The sequence below is a fragment of the Oryctolagus cuniculus genome, chromosome 7, assembly GCF_964237555.1.
Source record: "Oryctolagus cuniculus chromosome 7, mOryCun1.1, whole genome shotgun sequence".
In the NCBI taxonomy this organism is placed as follows: domain Eukaryota; kingdom Metazoa; phylum Chordata; class Mammalia; order Lagomorpha; family Leporidae; genus Oryctolagus; species Oryctolagus cuniculus.
The window spans coordinates 149,266,426-149,290,030 of record NC_091438.1 but is presented as its reverse complement, the minus strand read 5'-3'; the positions used below and the strand labels follow the sequence as shown (position 1 = coordinate 149,290,030).

At 47.3% G+C, this 23,605-nt stretch overlaps 1 protein-coding gene across 8 annotated transcripts in view; it reads right to left on the bottom strand.

The window, feature by feature from the left end:
• Positions 1 to 2,367: 2,367 nt before the first annotated feature.
• Positions 2,368 to 23,605, bottom strand: part of USP48 (ubiquitin specific peptidase 48) — an 83,622-nt gene continuing 62,384 nt past the window's right edge. For 6 of the 8 annotated variants that reach the window (XM_051856727.2, XM_051856730.2, XM_051856732.2 and 3 more), the window contains 8 exons: positions 22,980 to 23,110; positions 22,576 to 22,682; positions 21,435 to 21,539; positions 14,352 to 14,507; positions 9,485 to 9,610; positions 5,855 to 5,903; positions 3,885 to 3,911; positions 2,683 to 2,922 (listed from right to left, as the gene is read on the bottom strand). In XM_051856727.2, the coding sequence (XP_051712687.1) occupies positions 2,867 to 2,922; positions 3,885 to 3,911; positions 5,855 to 5,903; positions 9,485 to 9,610; positions 14,352 to 14,507; positions 21,435 to 21,539; positions 22,576 to 22,682; positions 22,980 to 23,110 (757 nt within the window). In that variant the 3' untranslated portion in view covers positions 2,683 to 2,866. Of the gene's footprint in view, positions 2,923 to 3,884; positions 3,912 to 5,854; positions 5,904 to 9,484; positions 9,611 to 14,351; positions 14,508 to 21,434; positions 21,540 to 22,575; positions 22,683 to 22,979; positions 23,111 to 23,605 lie in introns of all 8 variants that reach the window. The other 2 variants (XM_008265728.4, XM_051856729.2) reach the window with 1 other exon arrangement.

Genomic DNA, 23,605 nt, shown 5'->3' with positions numbered 1-23,605 from the left:
GACAAAGTGGCATTTCTTGGTTACAAGACAAATGGTGAAATTATCTGGGACACAGGTGGCCTAACTTCTAAAATGTGCCCTCTCTCCACCTGCCCCCTGTGGCTGTGCCAGCTGGACAGCAAGCAGACTCCTCAGCCCAACTGACTCCTGGGCCAGGCTGGTTTGGAGGTGTGTCCTGTCTCCCCACTGGACGATGGCCCTGGCACAGAACAGTCACCCGGGGAAACAAGTGGGCATCCACAGGGCCGGTGCCTACCTTTTCCCAACATTTACAGCTGCATCTTAGTAACAGAAATCCCTGTGCAGTATTTCCGCCTGTGCAAGGTGCGGGGTACTAGCCTTCAGAGCTGGAAACGCAGCCCTTGACCAGACTCACTGGGGCCAGCGTCGTCTTCAAGTGAAAACGCTGGCCCCTCGCGGGCCTGCACTCCGTCCTCAGTGTCCTGTAAACACCGGGCTGCGGCTCGTGGCTCCAGGACAGGAAAGACAGGCTTTCCTGCTCACTTCACTCCAGCAGTTTGTTTAGACAGAGATAAACCATCCCTGGTATTCGGAACAGGTTCTTCAATCTGAGCGTTAGCTTCTAATATTAACCAGGGTCTGACCAATCTCACCCATCTGTCGGACATTTAAAATAACAAAAAACTCACTCTGGATTGGGACTCCACAGAAACAAAGGCACACTCGTGGCTTTTTAATTCAGCAGAAAACGGGCTTCATCAGTACACAGAAAGATATTTATTCCCCCAGGAACGAAGACATCCAAACGGCCCCCTGTAATGTGTGTACCAGCACAACACTGGGATTAAAGAGAGGTCAGAAACCCATACGGGAAGCACTGTGTCAGGGCGCCTGCCGTGGGAGACTGGGGTGCAGGAGAGTACCACGCCTGGTGTTAGTGCCTCACCAGGGGTTGCAACTGGGCTCCGTCTAATTATAAACATCAACAATCAGGATCGGGCTTTAGGCTACACCTGTGTGTGTTCTCCCTGTACGAGGTGGCAATGGGGCCAGTGCAAAGCCATCGAGTACACCACACTGCCCTGTACCACTGCTGTGGGTGGGAAAGAGGCCCAGCCCAGGGGTCTGAGCTCAGGAACTGCTAAGTTTCAGGGCTGCAGTGCTGCTGGGCCCTAGATGAAGTTTGGGCAGTCTTGGTGCTGTCGGCAGAAGGGAGGAGGTGCCAGGCTCTGGGGACAGATCCCCGAGCAGCACACCAAGACTGGGTATCAAGCAGGGAAGATTTACAAAAGGCTGTTTTGCACCAAATTACAAATTCAAAACCTTTACCCACAGCAGGTTGGGGAAAATGTATCTGATTTCTGGGGCTCCCTACATGGTGATGTCACTCTGCAGACCCTGTGCAAGGCAAAGGCAGCTGCTTCCCCAGGGGCCCACAGCCTGGGCCGTGGCTTGGTGTTCCCAGCCTCAGGCTCACACCCGGTTCTTCGATGCTCAGTCAAAGGCTGAAATCTAAACATCGGGGACGAGCCATCTGTGAGCTCAGCATCGAGTCCTAAACCTGGGCCGACCTTGACCTCGGTGTGGGACCTGGGACCCTACACAGGCTCATTAATAACCTCCCCTGTTCTTCAGGGGGCACAGGTGGAGCACAAACCCCAAGTCAGGATTTCAGCAAACCACCATCAGCACTCTGATAAAAAGAGCTATTCAGAAGGGATGCCACTAGGGTTACTGGGCCTCAAACTGGAACCTGCATCCACCATTCATTATTTGAGTTCAAATTTTCATGAAGTGGGAAAAAATGCCTAGTATAAACCCAAAGCCAAAAAGTGTCAGCAAGAGCTGCCTGAGCCGGCACCTCAGTCTCTCTCTCTCTCTCACACACACGCTCAACAGAGTAGAAATTCTGTTTTGTTTTAAAGAAACAAACCCCAAAGTTTCATATGCCTCAGTATTAAGAACAGTCCTCCTCCAGGTATTTGCTGCTAAGAATTTCGGAGTTGGACAGGACCCACGCCCCAAGCATACTTTCTTTTTTGCAGAGTGACCTGAGATCCTTTCTGGAAAACACTTTCAAGCGGAGGCAAGACACAAGGAACGGCGCGCTCGGGGACGGCAAGGGCAAACCGTGAAAGCCTTGTGTCAACCGAAAGTACTTGGGTCCAACTTACTCTTCTGATGGGGCGGCCAGGGTTTTCGGATGTGCACACCCTGGCACAACAGCGGGGACTGGAGCAAGACGCTAGCATATGTAACAGACATTTTCCACCTTCCCTTTGAAGCCACGTGGCACAGTGCCCTGCTCACTGCAGGAGACACTGGGACGGGCCGCCGGGCAGCGGGGGCTGCGGCTGACACGGAGGGCAGTCTGAGGCTGAAGACATTTTCCACAATTACAGCAAGTTCTTCACTTTCATGCTTTATTGAAAGTAGAATATGAGTCAAAGACAGGTATTGGTAAGCAGGTTATGTCTAAAGAGTTACTTTTCGTTCCGAGCAGAATGTTGCCCCATCTACGTGATACAAATCCTTTATGGACCAATGCGTCTGGTATGAAACTTGAGCAAGGAAATATAACAGAACTTTATTCCCCCATGACTAGAAATCTCATATGTAAACATGATTTACTGCCACTGCTACTAAACTTGCTCAATCTTTATTCGCCCCCTCCCACCCACCACCCCCGTTAAATATAAAATTGGAAACATTTCCTTCAAGTCTGATGTCCATCAGTGCAATCGGCTTTATTTGACATAAGGCATTTGGGACAGTCACTTTGAATGGATTTTTGCCTTCTGGAAGAGTCAGGTAATGGTTAATTCTGAAATCCGCCTTTTCTTTAATGCCCTAACATGTCAAACTCCTCTTCCCCTCTGGTCATTTCCTGGCAGTCAGCAAGTGTTCACAGATTAGTGTCCAAGGAGACCGGTACCTGAGGAGAGAAACACACGCGGAGGTCTAGTGGGGACGTCAAGTCACGACTTCATGCAGCCCCTCTGCCGAGAACACCCAGCTTAACAAGGAGCGCAGCAGCCCCTGGGGTCACAGGGTGGGAAGACCACCGAGTCCCCAGGCTTTGGCTGAATCACGTTTCTGTTGAAGGCCCGGTGTGCTCTCTGCATAGCCTCACACAAGGGAATCGGGTTTTACTGGTGCTTTCGTTTGCTGGCCGTTTCTCGTAAGGGAACTGTGATCTGTGCTGACCATGTCAGCGTTCCTCTGCAGTGCTAACACGACACAAGGCTGCAGGGTGGGGGAGATTGGACTCGGGCCAGCAGCCGTCACTCAACTCGCTTTAGAAGAGAAGCCCTGACATTTCATTCAGACTCATTCCTTTGAAATCACGGACCTCTGGAGTGGCCCAAAAAGAGATCAACGTGGCAGTGGGTCGTTCTGTAAACGCTGCAGGCCTGCACCCAGCGGGCGGGTGTGCAACACTGCCCTGGCCAAGAGGTAGGACATTTGCACCACTGTGTCTCTACCTGAAGTAAGTCTAACAAATACCTTACTCCTAAACATAGTGATTAAGCCTTCTCACTGCACCTGCTGTAATCAGGCAACTTCTTCCACTAATTCTAATCAGTTACTCATAAACAGTTCTGTCTTGAGATGGGGCTGGTAGGAGGAACTGGAAAAAGGTTAGATACAAATCTTGAAATACCATCAGCTAATTTCCCAGCCTCCCACAAAAGGAGAAAGACAAAGCTGATTGGACACGTGGCAGAAGAGGGACCTACTGAGGCCTGAGTGCTGAAAGATAATGAAGAAGTGAGAATAAAAAATGCATTTAACTAAAATTAATTTCAGTCATGAGACTCAGACTGAATTAAATTTTAAAATCAAATTACGGCCTTTGCTGTGACAGACCATTACAGTGTGGCTCCTGCCATTCATGAGCAGAAATGACAAATGCAACTTACCTTTAAAGCCTTCTTCTGGCATACACACTGGAAGAGGGGAGGAAAAAAGGAAAAGAATTCCGAGTTGAAAAGACTGTCACGACAGACGGTAGTAAGATCAGCTCAACGCCCAAAGACGAAAAGTTAAAAATAACCTAACTGCCTCCGTCACCTCGGAGGACGACATCGGAGGCTGCGGATGGCGTCAATCTGAAATCACTTTTTCTTTGCGCTTGTTTTTATCTAAGCAGCATGCATGCATCTTTTAAAAGGTTGAATCCTGGTCGGGCAGGGTTTTAAGGAGCGAGGCCTGGCGGAGACACTGGACCACCTGGGGTCTCTCCCCGCCACCTCCCTTTCATTTTCTAGAATGAAACCCTTTGACTCTTCCATCTTTATCACTAAGCAGCATGCCTGCACTGCAGCTTTCATAATTCTGGGCTGTGTCTCCCAGCTTCCCCAGTAACAGATCCTGGCTCTTCTCTGCACACTCCAGCTGCTCCTACCCCGCCCTCCTGACCCCGGGGTCTGCGCTGTGAAGCCATCTCCAGCGCCAGCCTCTGTGACACTGCTCAGGGAAGCCTCGGTGTGCCTCGGTCTGTTTGTGTGGGATGACTGTCTTTCTGGACGTGGTAGCTGCTCCACCACTGCTGTTTATGTCCCCTGTACTCATCTCCAATCCAAGCGTAAATACTTCATGATTCAGAGTTCTCCAGGCAGATGGCTTCCCTTCACTCTTCCCTGGACACTTCCCTGAGCCTCCCTCCCAGCACTCCCATCCCCCCGGGCCCTCACTGCTGCAGAACACCTGTGCTGGGATCTCTCTCTAGCGTCTTCTAGGGCAGCCTGGCCAGGCTGGATCCCCTGCTGACTGCCTTCTTGCTTCCCTCTCTGGGTAAGAAGATCACAGGCTCACACAGCACCCTGGCTGTGCATACACTTCTCCAGGCCTGCCCGTGTTCATGGAGCCCTCAGGTGGAGGAAGAGTAGAACGTGTCTAGCCAGAACTCTGAGTGGGAAGTCCGTGTCAGATGTCAGCCCCTGTGGGCCCTGCTCCATGTCCCTGTCCCCAGCTCCTCCCAATCAACAGATGCTTTTGGGATCCTCTTATCCCTGCCTTTAAATGTACAGTTTTGGCCCCTCAATGGCACCTGTTTACATTGCCATGAATTCTCAGTTCTCCAAATGTTCCTTTTACATAGTCCCTAGGTGGTGAGTGCAAGTCTCCTCTGTATCAGGCTCACAGGTAATTTGTAAGTTTCCTCATGCTTCCTACACTGTTTCTTTTCTTTTTTTTTTTCCCCCTTCACTGTTTCTTTTCTTTTTCAGTTTGTTGACTGCCTTCCTCCCCTGGTTCCTTGTTCTCCTTCAACTGCCCCATGATCTTTGGCTGCCATTTCTACCCATGTGAACGGGAGGTGCCAAAGAGGTCGGGAGCTCTGGTCAGTGGGCGGTGGGGGCTCACCAAGGGTGCCTGGAGACAAAGCAGCCTTGTTGGGCCAGGCTGGTTTCCCTGAATTAGCCTGTTTCCCCACAGGGGAACCCCCGTTCCTCCAGTGTGGGCTGCCAGCGATTGAGCAAAGAACACAGCTTGCTGGGCCACAGGCCTCCTGCTCACCGTCCTCGCTGGATGTCTGTGACGGGCTGGGGCACACTGCGGGGCGGGGCAGGGCTGTGGGCGAAGGGGTGATGAGGATCGGAGAGAAGGGAGTTCTCAACCTGGTGTCGAGGCTCACACCTCGCTCCACCCAGGGCGACCGGGGTGCACCGGGTCGCAGGCTGCCGGAGTAACTAGCATGCATCTCTTCCACTTTCCAAAATGTCACAGATGCCCTCCGCTCTTTCTACGACCCTTCAGGGCCAATCTGCTGAGCAAGCAGAAACGCCTGTCCAGGTTAAAGGTAAAAGCACAACACACGAAGCTTCACAAAGCCATATCCCTGCTCCTCTAGCAGCTCATCAACAGCCTCCTGAAGCAAATTCACCTTTACCTTGCATGACGTCGTCCATTGCAGCATAATCTGCAATTGGTTCATCAGCCTAGAAAACAAACAAAGACAATTCACACCCCAGCTGCTCACCACCCTGAAGTGGGCCCTCCATTCAAACACTGACATTGCTACTAAACACACACACACACACACACACACACACACACACACACACTGCCCAGCAGCGGACTCGGTTCCAGCCACTGCCGGCGAGTCCAGGTTTCCCAACGGCTCCCTGCGGTCTGTGGGTCTAGACTCATCACCTTACAACCGACAAACTGATGGGGCAAAGACACTGCTAGAAGTGGAACTGTGTGGACACCCGCAGTTACTAAAATGGACTGAGTGAAGGTGCTGGGGCAGTGGAGAGTAAGGTAGAAATGAAAAGCCAGGCTGGGGGCCGGCGCTGTAGCACAGCAGGTTAAAGCTACGGCCTGCAGCACGAGCATCCCATAAGGGTGCTAGTTCAAGTCCTGGCTGTTCCACTGCTAATGTGCCTGGGAAAGCAGCAGAGGACGGCCCAATTGCTTGGGCCCCTGCACCCACGTGGGTAAACCGGAAGAAGCTCTTGGCTCTCTGTTAACTCTGCCTTTTAAATAAATAAATACATAAATCTTCTTCATCCTTTTTTTTTTTTAAAACCAGGCCGATCCTCTCAAAAAAAAAAAAAAAAAAAATTAAGTGACAAGTATACTTCTGTCCCTGTTCACCATCAAGAACAGAATGCCAAATTTCCCTTTTAGGACAGAATCCTGTGCTGCATCTAAGCTTAGGGTGAGATTAGCCGCCTGGTGAAGTGGAAACTCTCTAATAATATGGGCTATTTCTAGGAGTTTGGGCTGGGTCAGTAGGCTCCAGCAACTCGACAGGTTTCAAGATCATTCCACAGATCTTACCATGCCAGGGAAAGTGACAAGTGACCCAAGGGCGGGAGGTGGTCGGAAGGGCAGCAGCACACTACAGGGGCAGGTGTGGTCTCTCTCATACTTACAATGCCCAACTTTATCACGAGAGAGTCAGGGGCTCTGGAACGTGTGCATTTCAGAGTTAAAGACCTGCCACATGGCACAGCCGGGAGCCTTCTAGGCTCTAAGAAACATGGGGCAAAGGGAGAAGACTAACTGAGGCCTTAGGGAGGGGCAGGTCCAGCTAAGGAGGTGATTCATGATTTTTCTTTGACAACATCCCAGAAACCCCTCCATTCTAAAGCATCGTCCACATACACTAAATCCAAAGCTCATGTCCACAAGTGGACAAGAATCCCATTAGACCACATGGGTGGTCTATCACGGCAGAACCTCCTGCCTCACCCTCGGTGCCTAGCTTGACTGGCTCGGCATCCCTGGTCCAAAAATCTGAAATCAGAACTTTTTGAGTGCTAACATGATGCTACAATTGGGAAGTTCCACACCTGACCTCAAGTGATGGGCTGAGGTGACAATACAGGGGTGCCAAAAACATGGGAAAAAATGACCTTAAGGTTATGTGTATAAGGTGTAATAAATGAAGCATAAATGACTCTCATGTTTAGACTTGGGAGTTCCAGATCCAATATATCTCACTATGCACGCAAATTTTCCAAAACCAGGAATAATTCCAAAGCCACAAAACCCAGGTGGTAGCACTTTAGATGCAGGCGACTTCAGACCTTGCTCTGAACCTAGAATAAGAAGTCAGGGTGCTGCACCGAAGTGGGCTGGAGTAGTCTGCTGACCCAGAAGGTTATGGAGGTGGACTTACAGCTACTGTTTTCAACGAAACTTCTGAAATCTCAGTGATGGCAGGAGTTTTTGTAATTTTTGTTAAAAATAGATACAGAATTTGGCTGGTGCCGCAACTCACTAGACTAATCCTCCGCTTTGCGGCGCCGGCACACCGGGTTCTAGTCCCAGTTGCCCCTCTTCCAGGCCAGCTCTCTGCTGTGGCCAGGGAGTGCAGTGGAGGATGGCCCAAGTGCTTGGGCCCTGCACCCCATGGGAGACCAGGAGAAGCACCTGGGTGCTGCCTTCGGATCAGCGCGGTGTGCCGGCCGCGGTGGCCATTGGAGGGTGAACCAACGGCAAAAGGAAGACCTTTCTCTCTGTCTCTCTCTCCCTGTCCACTCTGCCTGTCAAAAAAAAAAAAAAAAAAAAAAAAAAAAAAAAAAAAAAGAAAGAAAGAAAGAAAGAAAAAAAAAAAGATACAGAATTTAAAATGCAGAGTAAGTCAGAGTTAGGCTCTATATCAACCGTGGATGGATCCTCTACCTTTTCTGGGGGGTTAGGACAGGAAGTGTTTCAGGGAAAGCTGTAGACATCAGTATCATTAGTGCACTTTTTTTTTTTTTTTTAAAGATTTATTTATTTGAAAGGCAGAGTTACAGAGAGAGAAGGGGGGCGGGGGATGATCTTCCATCTACTGGTTCACTCACCAAATGGCTGCAACAGGCTAGGCCAATTTGAAGCCAGGAGCCAGGAGCCAGGAGCTTCTTCCAGGTTTCCCAGGTCGGTGCAGGGGCCCAAGGACTTGGCTATCTACCGCTATTTTCCCAGGTGCACTAGCAGGGAGCTGGGTTGGAAGCGGGGCAGTCAGGACTTGAACTGGCACCCATATGGGATGCCAGCACTACAGGGGGCAGCTTTACCTTCTACGCCACAGTGCCAGCCCCACCGGTATAAGTTTAAGGACAGACCCTCCAACTACTCAAAAATGGAGGGGTGTGTGTGCATACACACAATGACAGATACCACAGGAACTCTGTGACCTGACTGGTGACTCAGCTGGCCCAGCAGAGCACCCAATGTGGCTGCCAATGCTCAGAGGTGCACAACCTAACCTCACTCCCTTCCTCCAGTCAGAGGGGAATGCAAAATAAAGATGTGTGTCTGGAGGAGGGCCAGGTGGAAATTTATCAACTTTATTAGCAGGCCATACAAAATTATCAACTTAAAAGTTAGCCTGCTATAGATTTAATGCATTTCGAGCCACCCTGCTGTTGCCTTGGTAGGGCCAGAACAAATGACTTCGTGGGCTGTTCGCCACCCCTAGCTTGGAGGAAGCCAGCACCTGGATTTTCTTGGGTACCGGCAGTTGCTGATGCTGCGGCATCACTGACACACTACTATGAAACCCAAGAACAGACCCAGTGACGGGGTTGGCGCTGTGGTGTAGCAGGTATAGCTGCCATCTGCAGTGCCGGCATCCCATATGGGCGCCGGTTCATATCCTGGCTGCTCCACTTCCAATCCAGCTCTCTGCTATGGCCTGGAAAAGCAGTAGAAGATGGCCCAAGTCCTTGGGCTCCTGCACCCATGTAGGAGACCCAGAAGAAGCTCCTGGCTTTGGATCAGTGCAGCTCTGATGGTTTCAGTCAATTGGGGAGTGAACCAGCAGACAAAAGACCTCTCTCTCTCTCTCTCCTTCTTCTCTGTGTAACTCTTTCAAATAAATAAATAAACCTTTAAAAAAGAAAAAAAAGAGACCCAATGATGTCTTGACTTCTACCATGTCTCTCGTGGCTCGAACAGAGCAGAAGAACCCAGAGGCTGGAAAAGGCTCACTGCAGTGACTGCCACACCCTGCTCAGGACGCCTGTCACACACACCCTTTCCTGGAAACCTAGGGCTTCTCAGCTAAGGCGCTGTCACTTACCTTTAACAGAATGACAGATTCAGGAATGACGCCGAGGGTGCCGAGGGTAGCACAGTCATCACTTAAAATCTTTCCATCAATCGACAAATTCTGGTCAAAAGGAGCAACGGAAAATGCATGCATGATCTGTGCCAAAATAAAAACAAAAAACAAAGTCTTTATAACGCCAAATGCTGAGACCTGTACCATATTTGAACAAAACAATGCATGGGATCTACACAACAAAGTAAAAGGCCTCGGAGTACAAAAGACTCAACCCACACAGGACACCCCCGGGGAGCAGTCATCCGCTACGCACCTGGGAACTTTCAGGGGGAGGCGGGCAGAGAGCTGGGGGACAATGAACCCACTTTTGTTCTAGGCCTACCCATCTCCCCAAGGGTTAGGGGTGTGGACAATCAAACAAGCAAAAGGTGAGGCTGGGCTATTCTCTGTGACTCAGCTCTCTGGCTAGCAGACTTGGCAAGGTCATCACTGTCACCCACCATTCCCAGGCCCCACAACCTTTCATAAACAAGTAAAGTCCATTCCACCCTTTTTTCTTTCTTTCTTTTTTTTTTTTAATTTATTTGAAAGGCAGAGTTACAGAGAGGCAGATGGGGAGAGAGACAGAGAGACAGAGAGACAGAGAGAGAGAGGTCTTCCATCCGTGGTTCACTCTCCAGATGGTCGCCTGAAGCCAGGAGCCAAGAACTTCTTCCGGGTCTCCCATGTGGGTCTTTCCCAGGCTATTGCAGAGAGCTGGGTTGGAAGTGGAGCAGCCAGGACTTGAATTGGCACCCACATGGGATGCTGGCACTGCAGGTGGCAGTGTTACCTGCTATGCCACAGCGCCAGCCCCAGCCAGGCCATCTTTAAACTAACCTTCAACCTACTTGGACTTCTTTCTCTCTCCTGTTTTTATTCCTTTAGGCTGGACTACATAATTCAGCCCTGGGGACTGTCATATATTCTTAGATGAGTCTTTCTAGAAATAAAATATGAATGTCTAGGAGTAGACCAAATCTGTATCCCACCTAAGTTCTGGCCTAATGTTAAAAATAAATGAGGGGCCAGTGATGTGGCATAGCAGGTAAGGCCCCCCCTCTGCAGAGCTGGCATCCCATATGTGCACTGGTTCGAGTCCTGGCTGCTTCACTTTCAATCCAGCTCTCTGCTATGGCTTGGGAAAGCAGTGGTGACGGCCCAAGTCCTTGGGCCCTTGCACCTGAGAGAAAGGCCGGGAAGAAGCTCCTGGCCTCCGATCGGTGCAGCTCACACTGTCATGGCTATCTGGGGAGCCAACCAGCAGATGGAAAATCTCTGTCTCTCTCTGCCTCTCTGTAACTGCATTTCAAATAAATAAATCTTTTAAAAAAAATTAATGAAAGGCAGCTAATATCCTCAAAAGCTAATACTTAAATGTGTTGTTTGTGTGTATATCAAATTCAGAGAGTTTTTTTAATAACCTTTCATTTCTGGATAAGTACCTTTGAAAGACAAGTTGGGCTGAGAGCCATCTAGAAGCACCTTCTGTGGTACTGTTCTAATTTTTTTTTTTTTAATTGTATTTATTTCAAAGGCAGAGACAGATCTTCCACCCACTGGTTTGCTATGCAAATGCCCACAACAGCCAGGGCTGGGCCAGGACGAAGCCAGGAATCTGGAACTCAATCTGGGTCACCCATGTAAGTGGCGGGGACTCAAGTATTTTTTTTAAAGATTTATTTTTGTATTTGAAAGGCAGAGAGAGAAAGAGTGAAAGGGACCCAAGGACGTGAGATGGCAGGTGCTGCCTCCCAGGGTGAGCGTCAGGAGAGAGCAGGCATTAGCAGCGAAGCCAGGACTTGAACCAGGCACTGACACAGGCTGAGGCCATCTCAAGCAGAGTCGTAACTGCTATGCCAAACAACCTCCCCTGTTTTAATTCTTAATTTGATGGAAAGTTCAAGGGTATTCATTCTATTATGCTTTATGGTTTAGTTACACACTCACTGAATGTATTCTAGTACATGTATCTTCTGGGAAAATCATTTTGCCTTTTCTTGTACTCTACACTTTGACCTGGAAAGACAAAACAAGCTTGCCAGCTGAGTGCTGAGAAAACTGTGTACATAACAGGGCCTCAGGCTTTTACAAGCCTGAACAATGGTACAGACGAGTGAGGACGAGGGCGGCAACGCTGGCGCCCTCCCCGCTGCTGGACCGGAGTCGCGTCTGGTTTTCTCAAAAGAACTGAAGCCTCTGAAAAGCAGGCGGACTTGGCTAACAAAGCCAAGTGCAGTGGCATCATCAAGAAGCCTCCTATAGCAATAAGCCTATTTCTGGCAGAACAGCTCCACCAGGGCCAGCTCCACACACAGACACCAGCAGAGGCACCCAGCCTGAGGGCAGCAATCGTAACTCATGAACGCAAGCAGAGTCACCGTGGGGCCAAGTGGCGCTGACTGCGTGTGGGTGCCACAGCTACTTGGCTGGAGCAACGCTCATCTGCTGCCCTCCCTGGACGCACAGCGTCTGCACCGCTCTGGGCGACTGAGTGAGCAAATGCCTAAACTGAGGGCGCCTGCTCCTGCTTGTATTCTGCTCCTGCTTGTATGCCTTCAGCAACTGATGAAATATTAGGAGCTAGCCTGGGTCAAGTGCTGTGCGAGGTGCCGGAAATGCCGAAGTGAACAATCCCACCTGGAGGGGGTCACCGGGAGTGAAGGCGAGAAACCAAGTCATGAAGATGGAGGCAGAGCAGTGTGTGCAGGCTCACAGACACAGGGGAGGGGACGGCCGTTCTCCATTCACGGAGGTTCTGGGAAGCGAGCGAGCATTTGCGAGTGGGGGCAACGGCTGCAGAAACAGGATCAGGCTGACTGGGGCGCAGAGGCCTAAGGCGCCAAGTGCTAGAACGCTGAAGTGCGACCATCGGGGGCAGAGCAGAGGACAGAGAGCTGCTGCTGAAAGGCAGAGTGGGGCAGAAATCCGGAAATGCAGAGCCATGTGGGAGCTGCCAGCCACTTCGCCTCTGTGCCAAAATGTTCTCCCTTCTAAGGCAGCCAATGCCACCCACTGAAGGCCTATCTTTGGGAAAATGAAATAAGACAATTTAACACTGAGAAAGGAGATGAGTAAGTTGTGCTTCAGTTACTTTATGGCGTCACGGGCAAAGGAATTAATAATTAGGTAAGCTTCTCATGGTTTCAAGCAACTCTATGTGCTACGTATGTCTGAAATCAAACATGCAGTTTTACAAAGGTTGCCATCCTACTCACGCACCGGCCCTACAGCAAAAGCTCCATCAAAAAGAACAAAAGGAATCTTGTGCTTCTCAAGGGGCGCCCACCACCAGTAACTGAGATCACACACATGCCCACCAGACTCCAGCGCCACCCAGGCTGCCAAGCACAGGGCCACATCTAGGTGAAGTTCTAAAAGCTACCACCACTGAGCAGAGAGGGGAAAATTAGATTTCACTGCCCTTTCTCTCGACTTTGTTTGGATCACTGTGGTCCCTGCAGCAAGAGTTGGGGGTGGGAAGAAAAGCCACGGCCAAGGAACCGACACGGACACATCTGGGGGCTGCCTCTGAGCGGCTGCACCTGCCAGCAGCAGCCCATCCCTGCAGGCAGCAGGCTCCCACACGGAGAGGTCATTTCTGCTGAGTTCTGATTTATTTTTCAAAAATAGTAGTTTATAATAAAGGAAGCACAGGCTTTACAAAATGTCTATCCACAGGGGCTCTTTTTGTAATTTAAAGGTTTTGAATGTTCGAGGTTTACCACTGACAGGCAGAAAGCCGGTGGTAGAAACAAGCTTCCTGGATGTAAAGGGTACAATAACAGAGTGAAGATATTATGCCAACACGTTTATTTTCAGAACCACGGGTTCAACCAAGGGAAACACTGTTCTCAGGACAATCTGGAACACATAACACCCTCAAAGGAAGCCTGTACTTAGACCTCAATTACAACGATAAATATCAGCAACAAGAAACACACACAACCAGTAGACGAAGCCACATAAAAGTAGAAAAGAGGGGAATTTGGTCAATGTTTTAGATATCTAGCAGGGACTGAAATGGATTAGGGGCCAGATTTTTTTCCATGGACATCTTGAATTCATCAGCTCTTTTTAGACTAGCTTTTGAGATATTCCGTTGGAATGTTCATTTATGTTCATTTAGTACTGACACCAAGAACAATCCAGGAAGCGTCTGCACAATGCCTGCATTGTCATGGAACGCACGGGGCAAGCAGTGCGTGCTTCCATGCGGGTGGGAGCAGCATGATCTAAACTGCACCTTCAGAGGATTCGGGAAACACTGCTGCATAAGGAAAGGCAAAGATAACGTCCAACCCTAGCAAGCAGATCTATCTGCCACCGAAAATAAATGATAAAGGATCTGCTTCATCTTAGGAATAGGCATTCCAGGGGCTGCCTGTTATCTCCCTTTGAATTTCACAGCAGATCCTGGTAATAGGCTCAAATACCTAGTAAATGGTCAATGAAAAACATACTACACAATATGGTGAGAACAATTATCCTAGAACAAACTCAACATGGCACAAATTAAAGGGCTCTCAATGTTCCTCCGTATTAGAAGCTACTCAAAGTGTGATCAAGTTTTCTACAAATCACTTTCATCTTCACAGAAAGAATCTTGGCTATTTTGAAAGCTAAGTCTTTTTAACGAAGGAGTTATTTTCATTTTAGGGCCCTGCAGGCACTGTTCTGAAATCAAAACAGCCCCCTCTCAATGGTCTAGTGCTTTGAGCCCACACATGTTCAAAAGGTTGAGCCTGAAAGAGAGCAGATTCATATACAAGTACAGGAGGGAAGAAGGGATGCGTGAAGGCTCTCCTGACCCAAAGCAGAAGTGAACGAGCACTTTCCTTACCTGAATTTTCAATTCCTTTAATGTCTGGTTAGCAGAGACGAGAAGTGCTTTCTCACCACGGACTTTTCTATGTCGCATACTCCGTCGAATGACTTGCTTTTGGTAGGCTATGTAATTCTGATGGGAAATCTTCTGTCGCTTTGTTCCTCCATTGCTCTGTAAGGAAGAACTTGAGATTTGAAATTATCCTGAACGTGACTGTTGCCCATCAAGTTCTTCAGTCAAACAGCAGGTGACATACTGGTCCCCTAGACATCTGAAATGCAAGGCAGAGAGAGGCTGGAAATTCACCTGAGTCAGCAGGCTCACACAGAACTCTGGGAAGAAAAGCATGAGCGACATGCATTTGTGACCACGTGTGAGAGGCTGAGATGTTCGCCGAGGAAAACATTTAAAAGCAGAATGGTAAGTGTGACCTTTAAGTCAGAAAATACTATAAACTGAAAAGTTTCAAGATTACTAAATTGACTCCATACCAGAATTCTGATTTGTTTTAACATTTTCTTTTCTTTTTTGAAGATGACATGGAAAGTAAGTACAGACTGCTAAGAATTTGTATTTATTTACTTTTACTTATTTGAGAGGCAGACAGAACTCCCATCTGTCAGTTCATTCCCCAAATGCTTACTATGGCAGGAGCTGACAATTCAATCAAGGCCTTCCACACCGGTGGGTAGTGGCCCAACCCTCTAGCTGTTGCCACCTGCTCACTCCCAAGGTCTACACTGGCAGGAAGTTAGAACTGGGAACCAGCGTGGGGACTCAGACCCAGACATTCCCAATAAGAGATGGGAGTGCTCCTATCTTAACCAATATCTTAACAGCTAGGCCAAAGGCCCACTCCTGCTGAGAACTTTTAAAGGAAACAAAGTAGTTTAAACAATAAGATGAAACATTATGCCTTGTGTTAAAATGGTGAAATATACGGCCTAACCTATGAAACATTCTTGCAAAAACAATTCAACCTAGAGTGGGCATTTAGCCTAGCAGTTAAGATACCCATATTCCATTATTGGAGTGCCTGTGTTCAATTCCCAATTCTGGCTCTCAATTCCAGCTTCCTGGTAATGAAGTTTTTTTTTTTTTTTTTTTTTTTAAGATTTATTTATTTACTTGAAAGAGTTACACGGGGGGGGGGGGGGTGGTCTTCCATCCGATGGTTCACTCTCCAAATGGCTGCAACGGCCAGAGCTGCGCCAGTCCAAAGCCAGGAGCTTCTTTCAGGTCTCCCATGTGGGTGCAGGGGCCCCAGGACTTAGGCCATCTTCTGCTTTCCAGGCCATAGCAGAGAGCTGGATCAGAAGTGCAGCAGCCAGGACTAGAACCGATGCCCATATGGGAGGCTGGTGCTTCAGGCCAGGGCGTTAACCCACTGCGCCACTGTGCCATAGGGCCGGCGGCACTAACAAAGATCCTTAAGAGGCAACAGGGATACCTCAAGTGGTTGGCTCCTTGCCACCCACGTGGGAGACCTGGATTGAGTTGCCGGTTCCCAGCACGGCCACAACCAGAGTAGGCAAATGGGGAGTGTATCAGCAGATGCAAGTTCACTTGTTCTCTGTGTCTCTTAAATAATTAAAATTAAACCTGAATGCAACCATTGAGACCCAACTTCTAATTTAAACAAACCGGAGCACGGGGCATAGTTAAAATGAATCACGTAAGGAGGTCATCCGTGAAGGTGGGACGATCAACAAGAAACCAAAGTGGGCTCCAAGTCAATATCAAGAAAGGATACAAGTGGCTGGCACTGTGCGGTAGCAGGTCTGCAGTGCCGGCATCCCATATGGGCACCAGTTTAAGACCTGGCTCCTCTCCCTCTGATCCAAATCTTTGCTATGGCCAGGGAAAGCAGCGGAGGATGGCCCAAGTGCTCCAGCCCCTGAACCCGCATGGGAGACCCAAAAGAAGCCCCTGGCTTCAGATTTAATCAGCTCCAGCTCTTGCAGCCATTTGAGGAGTGAACCAGCAGATGGAAGATCTCTCTCTCTCTCTCTGCCTTTGCCAATCTGTAACTCTGCCTTTCAAATAAATAAATAAATCTTAAAAAAAAAAAAAAAAAAAAGGATACAAGTGGGCTGGTGGTGGGGGTGGCACCAGCAGAACTGTTCTAAATCACAGCAACACAAAGTGACACAAAACTGTGCATCTGGATAGCATATAGGTTAGAGGAAAAAACTGTTTAAGATATACCTGATGGGGTATGGCATAACGAGTTAAACTACTACCTGCAGCACCAGCATCCTATATTAGGCACCCGTTCCTGTCCGGGTGCTTCACTTCTGATCCAGGTCCCTACTAATGGTCTGGGAAAAGCAGCAGAAGACAGCCGAGTTCCTGGGCCCCTGACACCCACACAGGAGACCCAGAGGAAGCTCCTGGCTCCTGACCTTTGCCTGGTCCAGCCCTGGGTATGTGGTCATCTGGGGAGTGAACCAGCAGATGGAAGATACCTCTCTGTTTTTCCTTCTCTAACTCTATCTTTTGAATAAATAAAAACAATCTTTTAAAAAATATGCTTCCAGTGGTAGGCGTTTGCCCTAGCAGTAAATGTGCCTGTATTCCACATCGCAGTGCCTGCATTGGATCCCAGTCTCCGGCTCCTCACTCCAGCTTCCTGCTAATGTAGACATGAAAGCAGTGCTGAAGGCTCAAATAATTTGCTATGTGCCACCCATATGGGCAACCAGGACTGAGTTCTCAGCTCTTGGCTTTGGCCTTGGCCCAGTCCTAGCATTGCAGGCATTCGGTGAATGAACCAATGGATGAGAATTGTGTTCTTCTCACTCCCCTCAAAGAAATTAAAAAATAAAGCTCTTTCCCCCTGGTTTAATTAGATCAGGATGAGCTAATAAGCCCAAGGCTCTGGCTCTGGCTTCCATGCTTGTCACTGAAGTGTCAGCTGTGCAGCAGAGTGGCTTAGGGGTCTAATTATGAGCACAGATGCTGCAGAGTCATGACCAACAGAGCTCCACCGATGACAGAGCAGACGAGCAGGACACAGACAGAGGAGCACTGGGCCAGGCTGCCACCCACTGGCGGGCACTGCAATGGCTACATTCCTAGGATCCACATTTATAAGAAACAAGTACGCAAACATAGGGGCTGCCCAAAATTTAAAAAATAAATAAATAAAAAACAATGAAACATTCCTCAATTTTAATTGTTGGGATATATGGGGCGGCTAAATCAAATGAGCCTATATTCTACAATTGGGAATGTAAGAAAAAATATCTGTAACATATAATTTCACTTTAGCAGTAAAAATGCAACCAGAAAATAAAGCCCTGAACATTACATAATGTATTTGTTGGGGTTGGCGTTCTGGTACCTGTGTGAGTGCTGGCTTACATCCCAACTACTACCTGGGAAAGCAGTAAAAGATGGCCCAAGGGCTTGGGCCCCTGAACCCAAGTGGGAGACCTGTATGGAGTTTCTAGCTTTGGCCTGGCCCAGCCCTGGCCCTTGTGGCCATTTGAATAATGAACAAGATGGTGGAAGATTTCTCAATCTTTTGTCTCTTTTACTCTGTCTATAACTCTGCTTTTCAAATAAACAGATAAATCTTAAATAAAAAAAAAAGATGTTTGTGTTTGTTAACTTTGATTTCAAATGGGTCTAAAGGCTTTTCCTGGAATTATTTCCAGAGAATTTAAATCCAACTTAACTGACAAAAACCAGCCTGCAGGTTTTAAAAGGCTTTCAATGACTTAAATGTTACCCACTACTGAGTGTATTATTAACCTAAATTTTACATAATGTCAAAGAAACTGGGTTGATCTAGATTAGAGAAAAAAAGGGAAGGGATTTGTTCCTCTCCATTAAGGGAAGCAGAAATGCATGACTTTTTATTACAGGATTTAAACAGCATTTGGAGAAGCTATCTGCGCACTGAGATACTGTGATGATGACAGCGAAAAGGTGTGAGGAGGGGGACATTCTGAAAAGGGCTGGCATTCTTCAGGGACTATCCACGCTTTTCTGCAGAAGGAAGGTTTGAGATTTTTCACAAGCCAAAAATATTTAAAACAGCCTAAAGTATTACAACATCCAAACAAGGAGAAGGAAGAGAGAAGAAAATTATAAAGTATAGAAAACAGTACCAGCATAAAAAGCAATGTTCCGCAACATTCTCTATCATATTTATAAATGTGCAATCCGTTGTGATCCACAATTGAGGAGAGCAATTCTATATCCACTTTAAAAAAATTTCTGTGGTTATGACCACAACGAATAAAACTAGACATTCACAAAAGTTAGCTTTCCAAAATCCAAATCACTTGAAAATGTGAGTTTTCTAAGCAACTCTTGGGCAGAAAAGTAAAGCCTGAAATTACAGAAATTAAGGACAATAAAGCCATACCCATTAAGATTCAATAAATGAATTCACAAAACTTATGAGAGAATACAGAATAAATTAGTCACAATCAAGCAATAAAGGATTTGGAAAAAAGATGGAATTTCCAACTAACTATTCAACTATGCTACCAAGTGATAATAACCAAGACAATATGGTTTTGTAACCAAGCAGATAGTAAGAGAAAGACATTCTGAACCAGAATGGCTATGTATGTACGTATGTGTGAACACACACACACACACACACACTTTTTTTTTTTTTTTTTTTGGACAGGCAGAGTGGACAGTGAGAGAGACAGAGAGAAAGGTCTTCCTTTGCCGTTGGTTCACCCTCCAATGGCCGCCACAGCCAGCGCACTGCGGCCGGCGCACCATGCTGATCCAATGGCAGGAGCCAGGTACTTATCCTGGTCTCCCATGGGGTGCAGGGCCCAAGCACCTGGGCCATCCTCCACTGCACTTCCCTGGCCACAGCAGAGAGCTGGCCTGGAAGAGGGGCAACTGGGACAGAATCCGGCGCCACAACCGGGACTAGAACCTGGTGTGCCGGCGCCGCAAGGCGGAGGATTAGCCTAGTGAGCCGCGGCACCGGCCACACACACGTATTAATGTATCAACCAACAAGCAAACAATCTAGTTTAGAATCATGTGGCTTGGAAGATGGACTATATAAGCTTGAAACTTAAAAACAAATAAATGACAACAGATTAAGCAGCAAAGTTACATTTGCAAACATCTATTAAGAGACAAATTATTTGATCTCACAATCTCAAAAACCACTCCGAAGTAACTCAAGGCATACACATGTAGCAAGACTTTGATGGGCCAGGCACTGTGGTGCAGCAGGTTAACGCCCTGGCCTGAAGCACCGGCATCCCATATGGACACCGGTTCTAGTCCCGGCTGCTCCACTTCCAATCCAGCTCTCTGCTATGGCCTGGGAAAGCAGTGGAAGATGGCCCAAGTCCTTGGGCCCCTGCACCCACGTGGGAGACCTGCAAGAAGCTCCTGGCTCCTGGCTTCAGATCGGCAAAGCTCCGGCCGTTGCGGCCATATGGGGAGTGAACCATTAGATGAAGACTTCTCTCTCTACCTCTCTCTTTAACTCCGTCTTTCAAATAAATAAAATAAATCTTTAAAAAAAAAAAAAAAAAAAAAAAGACGTTGAGAAGGGGCCAGTGCTGTGTTGTAGTAGGTTAACCTGTTCAACCTCTGATCCAGCTCCCTGTTAATGTGCCTGGGAAACCAGTGGAAGATGCCCAAGTGCTTGGCCCGTGCAACCATGTGGGAGATCCAGAAAAGGCACCTGGCACCTGGTTCCTCGCTTCGGATCCACCCAGCTCTGGCTGTTGCGGCCAATTGGGGAGTGAACCAGCAGATAGACGACGTCTCCACCTCTCTCTCTCTCTGCCTCTATGTAATTCTGCCTTTCAAATCAATAAATAATCTTCAAAGTTATTACTTTATGAGAGTCTTCAAGCCATGACAAATGCTGACATATTCTTTGGGAAACTTCAAGTAACATTTATCTTGGGGAGACTAAGATTTAAGTCAAGAGGGCTTTTTAGACTTCCTTACTCATGCTGAAAAAGAAGTCACACTTTCAGTGTGTGCAGGCAGCCCACTGAACCCAGCCACCTACGCTCTCTAACAGGTACAACAGGGGACCATCACGACACTTTCTTTCAGGGATAATGTACAATATAACCTAAATACACGACTTTGCACTAAAAAGGAAAACATCTATCTCATCCAGGGGCCGGTGCTATTGTGCAGCAGGTTAATGCCCTGGTCTAAAGTGCCAGCATCCCATATGGGCACCAGTTCAAGACCTAGCTGCTTGACTTCCGATCTGCTATGGCCTGGAAAGCAGCAGAAGATGGTCCAAGTTCTTTGGCCCCTGCACCCATGTGGGAGACCTGGAGGAAGCTCCTGGCGCCTGGCTTTGGATTGGCACAAATATCTCATCCATCAAAAATGAAGGGTGGAGGGAGAAAAAAAAAAAAAAAAAAAAAAAAAAAACCATGAATTTAAAGTACCTTTAGAATACCCCAGAACAGTGTTCTTTCTGGGAAGCTGAAACTTATCCACATTAAACATCAACCACACATATTCCCACATTATTTCTTGTCCTTAAGACAATTTTCTCCAATATTACTAGGAACATGCAGAATATAATCAAGCAACTAAATGAGAGGGTAGAAAATCCCAACAGAAAACACTGTCTGAACAGAAGAATTTTAAGTCTGTTACAATGGAAAATGAAAATACATCAGCTGATCCAGTCACTTGATTAACATGTTAATTAAAGACATAGAAATGTCTTGTATATAACTCCACTATGAAAGCCATGGTTTATAACAAGGAAATCTGAGTCAAATAATTTTTCCATACTTAATCCCATGATTAAGTAACAAACCGAGATATGGGTCTTCTGTTACCGTTCTCTTCCAGCTAAAAATTTAACTGTTAGATCATATCGCAATCTTTCCTACTTGATAGCAAGAAACACACTAATTTTGGAAGAATGTGCTCCATGGCTTTCCATGAGAAATCACAACCGCTGTGGCACTGCCAAAACAAAGGGAAGAGAAAGAAAAACAAACCAAGGAAGGGAGCCGAGAACCAAGTCCCACGCAGGGTCCAGAGACCCCAGGTCTTGGAGCGGCTGCTCTCGGAGAACACCACGAAGTACAACGAAGAAAAAGCAGCGTGAACACGTACTTGACTAAAGTCTGGATCTTTCTCTCCATCTGGTTTAGCTTCTTCCTTGTCCTCCTCGGCTTCAGAACTACTCACATTCAGCTCTGGAGCAGACTCCTTCATCACCTGGAAGCCCAGGACAAGAGCAGCAGGTCAGCCACAAGGAAGGCACGCAGCTCAGGGGCTGGGGGTTCTGCAGGCAACCGCTACCCAGAGGAGGGGCACCTTCGTCCCGTGGGACAACACAGCAGAGAACGGGCCAAGAACCAAGAGCCCTGCTTTCCACGCTTGTTGAGCACTGCAGTTTTTTATCTTATAGTTACTGCACGAGCATAAACGTATGAGGCCTCTGCAGAGCAGCTACTGTTACTGATTTGAATATGATGTTATTTTGCAGAAGTTAGAAGGTATATGACACATCCCCAAGTACACAGTGAAATGCTGACACTAAACTCAAAATATGCAACAAAATTGGCAAGCCAGGTATTATACCAGAGACTGAGATATGAAGGGCCTTCAAAAATTCACAGAAAATGGAAAAAAAGGAAATTTATTTTGGCATAAAAATTTTGGGATTCGGGGCTGGCACTGGGCATAGCACCTTAAGCTGCTGCTTATGAGTGCAGGTATCCCATATGGGCACCTGTGAGTCCCAGCTGCTCCACTTCCAATCCAGCTCCCTACTGATGTGCCTGGGAAAGCAGTGGAAGATGGCCCAAATGCTTGGGCCCCTGTACCCATGTGGGAGACCTGGATGAAGCTTCTGGCTCCTGGCTCTAGTCTGGCCTGGCCATCCTTTATATGCATGGATTTCAAATATTTTTTTTTTTTTGCATCAAAATAAAGTCTTTTGATCCAATTTTCCATAAACTTTTTCAGGCACCCTCCTCCAATTTAAGAGCAGGTGCTTTGCCTGTCTTCATCACTGTATCCCTAGCAACACAACCAACCTGGCACACAGCTGACATTCAGTAGACTTCGATGTGTCACATTAATAAAAGACTAAATCCATTCAGTCATATAATTCTTTCAATTCCTGTCCAATCGCAATTCTGATGCCAACCAGTTCAGAGGACAGAAAACACCATCCTAAGATGTCCTCGGGAAGCCCACAGCAGCAAGCCTGTTCACTGCTAGTCATGGCCACAAGAGGGACCAGTACCTTTTTATTATCCACAACTTTATGGACATAGATGGTAGCCTGGGTGTATTCTCGCAGGTCCCTCTGCTGCTGACACAGTAAGCCTTCTCTGCACTCGGGACAGAGTTCTACAAAAAGGAATTATAGTCAAAGAAGCAAAGATATAAAAAACATACACCAAAATCATTAGTCATATTCATTAAACTAGCTATAACCTCTAGTAACTATTGTGTTGTATAAAAATGATAAGGACATCCACTTAATGCCCATAAACAAACATACAAACACTGAGATGTTTGCATGGTACTAGTTCTCACCCAGGGAGCATGCACATTGTCCCAGCTTTAACTTGAAGCACAGAAAAAAATACTGACACACCCTTCCCTCCTCCAGCAAGGAAACCAGAAAGCAGAATGAAGACTTACTAGGCTCAGAAACATACTGCGTTTCTGAAGGGTTTGTATCTCCCACTTCAGTTCTTGTGATTTTAATTACATGATCCACGACGAAGAGTTTTTGTATCGTTTGCCACTCACTGGGCCATATGAGAGCTATACTGTGCAAGAAAACACAACATGCCTTAAGACACATGCATACGATGAGAGCTAACAAAACCCACTAGTCTCCTAAACCAAAACCCAACACCATCACTTATCGGGAAGGAAATTAGAAGGAAAATAAAGATTATCAACAACAAGAAATAATAATTCTGTCATGCAAAGGAATGTTACAAAAGCAGTAAAACTAAACAGACTGGAGGTTCTATGAATCAACATGGTAAAACCTCTAAAACCTAAGTAGAATAAACCAAGCTTGTGGCGGAAGGGAAAATACAGTATGACAATACTTATATTTGAAGTTTAAAAAAACGAAACAAAATCCCCATGACTTTACGATGCACAAGCAGCCATATTTCAAGGAGTAATTTCTGAGTGGCTACTGGGAGAGGGCAGGAGGAGGGAGAAGAGAAGAGTCAAACAGAAGGGAGGGGAGAGGGCCGTTGGTTACATGAACTGAGCTTCCTAAATCAAGTAGGAAAATCTCTCTTTTT